Consider the following 3,412-nt stretch of genomic DNA (forward strand, 5'->3'; position numbering starts at 1 on the left):
GGAGAGTCGAGGAAGGTCCGTGCTTGGCTTGGAGGAGAGTCGAGGAAGGTCCGTGCTTGGCTTGGAGGAGAGTCGAGGAAGGTCCTAGCTTGGCTTGGAGGAGAGTCGAGGAAGGTCCGTGCTTGGTTTGGAGGAGAGTCGAGGAAGGTCCGTGCTTGGCTTGGAGGAGAGTAAATGAAGGTCTGTGCTTGGCTTGGAGGAGAGTCGAGGAAGGTCCGTGCTTGGCTTGGAGGAGAGTAAATGAAGGTCTGTGCTTGGCTTGGAGGAGAGTCGAGGAAGGTCCGTGCTTGGCTTGGAGGAGAGTCGAGGAAGGTCCGTGCTTGGCTTGGAGGAGAGTAAATGAAGGTCCGTGCTTGGCTTGGAGGAGAGTAAATGAAGGTCTGTGCTTGGCTTGGAGGAGAGTCGAGGGAGGTCCGTGCTTGGCTTGGAGGAGAGTCGAGGAAGGTCCGTGCTTGGCTTGGAGGAGAGTCGAGGAAGGTCCGTGCTTGGCTTGGAGGAGAGTCGAGGAAGGTCCGTGCTTGGCTTGGAGGAGAGTAAATGAAGGTCCGTGCTTGGCTTGGAGGAGAGTCGAGGGAGGTCCTTGCTTGGCTTGGAGGAGAGTCGAGGGAGGTCCGTGCTTGGCTTGGAGGAGAGTCGAGGAAGGTCCGTGCTTGGCTTGGAGGAGAGTCGAGGAAGGTCCGTGCTTGGCTTGGAGGAGAGTCGAAGGAGGTCCGTGCTTGGCTTGGAGGAGAGTCGAGGAAGGTCCGTGCTTGGCTTGGAGGAGAGTCGAGGGAGGTCCGCGATTGATTATTTATGTAAATTCAATCTCAGTCATGGGTACATTATGGGTACTTGGCTTAGGTCGACGGCATATCGAGTGAACTGTAGACATTTGCAACTGCGAGGAATTCTCCCTTTTTATACCAATGTCAAGTGTTGTTTTGTTCCATTAACTGTCTTTGCTTTCGTGTTTTACTCATTTGTTTGGGCTTGGCACTCTGTCGACATGCTTCTTTTGCTGAGTTTAATATGTGTATTACTTTTTCAGAGCCCCGTTTCTTCTTGTTTTTATAAACAATTGAAATTTAATATCCTTAATACTCACTTAATATTATTATTATTATTAATTATTATTATTATTACTACTATTATTATTATAATTATTATTATTTTATTATTATTATTATTCTGTTCTCACGGCCAAGCTATCTTTCCCAGCATTTCCGATCCTCATTCATTGCCCTCTCGGTGCCCTCGCCAAGACGCACCCCGGCATGCAAGGGGACGACCTGCCAAGAAGATTCTGCAGCGTTTGCGTCGGAATCATCACCACCATCACCATCATCTTCACCATCATCATCATCATCATTATCATCATCATTACTATCATCAGTATTATCAATGTTATAATTACAATCACTATGTCCGTAAGTGCTTGCGAAGACGCTGCTCCTCCATTCCTGAAGGAGGAGGTCCGCGACACGCCCCCTTCCTCTCTCCCGGCGCCGGCACCTGCTTCCGCCCGCGATGGACACCTCAGGACTTTGGTATGCAACACGCGGGTTCACGCCGAGGCTGGGCGCTCGGGTCAGAGTGTCAGTGGTGTGGGTGGTGGTATTGGCAATGGTATTTGTGGTGGTATTGGCAGTGGTGAGACTGGTGGTATTGGCAGTGGTGTGGGTGGTGGTATTGGCAGTGGTGTGGGTGGTAGTATTGGCAGTGGTGTGGGTGGTGGTGTTGGCAGTGTTATTTGTAGTGGTATTGGTAGTGGTGTGGGTGGTGGTATTGGCAGTGGTATTTGTGGTGGTATTGGCAGTGGTGAGAATGGTGGTATTGGCAGTGGTGTGGGTGGTGGTATTGGCAGTGGTGTGGGTGGTGGTATTGGCAGTGGTGTGGGTGGTGGTATTGGCAGTGGTGTGGGTGGTGGTATTGGCAGTGGTGTGGGTGGTGGTATTGGCAGTGGTGTGGGTGGTGGTATTGGCAGTGGTGTGGATGGTGGTGTTGGCAGTGGTGTGGATGGTGGTATTGGCAGTGGTGTGGATGGTGGTATTGGCAGTGGTGTGGGTGGTAGTATTGGCAGTGGTATTTGTGGTGGTATTGGCAGTGGTGAGACTGGTGGTATTGGCAGTGGTGTGAGTGGTGGTATTGGCAGTGGTGAGACTGGTGGTATTGGCAGTGGTGTGGGTGGTGGTATTGGCAGTGGTGTGAGTGGTGGTATTGGCAGTGGTGTGGGTGGTGGTATTGGTAGTGGTGTGGGTGGTGGTGTTGGCAGTGGTGTGGGTGGTGGTATTGGCAGTGGTGTGAGTGGTGGTATTGGCAGTGGTGTGGGTGGTGATATTGGCAGGGGTGTGGGTGGTGGTATTGGCAGTGGTGTGAGTGGTGGTGTTGGCAGTGGTGTGGGTGGTGGTATTGGCAGTGGTGTGGGTGGTGGTGTTGGCAGTGGTGTGGGTGGTGGTATTGGCAGTGGTGTGGGTGGTGGTATTGGCAGTGGTGTGGATGGTGGTATTGGCAGTGGTGTGGGTGGTGGTATTGGCAGTGGTGTGGGTGGTGGTATTGGCAGTGGTGTGGGTGGTGGTATTGGTAGTGGTATGAGTGGTGGTATTGGCAGTGGTGTGGGTGGTGGTATTGGCAGTGGTGTGGGTGGTGGTATTGGCAGTGGTGTGGGTGGTGGTATTGGCAGTGGTGTGAGTGGTGGTATTGGCAGTGGTGTGGGTGGTGGTGTTGGCAGTGGTGTGGGTGGTGGTATTGGCAGTGGTGTGAGTGGTGGTATTGGCAGTGGTGTGGGTGGTGGTATTGGCAGTGGTGTGGGTGGTGGTATTGGCAGTGGTGTGGGTGGTGGTGTTGACAGTGGTGTGGGTGCTGGTATTGGCAGTGGTGTGGGTGGTGGTATTGGCAGTGGTGTGGGTGGTGGTATTGGCAGTGGTGTGGGTGGTGGTATTGGCAGTGGTGTGAGTGGTGGTATTGGCAGTGGTGTGGGTGGTGGTATTGGCAGTGGGATGAGTGGAGGTAATGGCAGTGGTGTGGGTGGTGGTGTTGGCAGTGGTGTGGGTGGTGGTATTGGCAGTGGTGTGGGTGGTGGTGTTGGCAGTGGTGTGGGTGGTGGTATTGGCAGTGGTGTGGGTGGTGGTATTGGCAGTGGTGTGAGTGGTGGTATTGGCAGTGGTGTGGGTGGTGGTATTGGCAGTGGTGTGGGTGGTGGTATTGGCAGTGGTGTGGGTGGTGGTATTGGCAGTGGTGTGGGTGGTGGTATTGGCAGTGGTGTGGGTGGTGGTATTGGCAGTGGTGTGGGTGGTGGTATTGGCAGTGGTGTGGGTGATGGTATTGGCAGTGGTGTGGGTGGTGGTATTGGCAGTGGTGTGGGTGGTGGTATTGGCAGTGTTATTTGTAGTGGTATTGGTAGTGGTGTGGGTGGTGGTATTGGCAGTGGTGTGGG

At 53.5% G+C, this 3,412-nt stretch overlaps 1 protein-coding gene across 1 annotated transcript in view; it reads right to left on the bottom strand.

Moving 5' to 3' along the window:
- The window catches only part of LOC138867946 (proline-rich protein 36-like), a gene marked incomplete at its 5' end in the record, with an annotated part of 4,319 nt that extends 1,111 nt beyond the window's left edge, over positions 1–3,208 (bottom strand). Inside the window, 4 exons of the mRNA XM_070145223.1 lie at positions 1–753; positions 1,492–1,635; positions 2,754–2,845; positions 3,140–3,208. The exon at positions 1–753 is cut by the window's left edge and continues 1,111 nt beyond it. Coding sequence (XP_070001324.1) covers positions 1–753; positions 1,492–1,635; positions 2,754–2,845; positions 3,140–3,208 — 1,058 coding nt within the window. The remainder of the gene's footprint in view (positions 754–1,491; positions 1,636–2,753; positions 2,846–3,139) is intronic.
- Between the last annotated feature and the right edge of the window lie 204 nt (positions 3,209–3,412).

The sequence above is a fragment of the Penaeus vannamei genome, chromosome 33, assembly GCF_042767895.1.
Source record: "Penaeus vannamei isolate JL-2024 chromosome 33, ASM4276789v1, whole genome shotgun sequence".
NCBI lineage: Eukaryota > Metazoa > Arthropoda > Malacostraca > Decapoda > Penaeidae > Penaeus > Penaeus vannamei.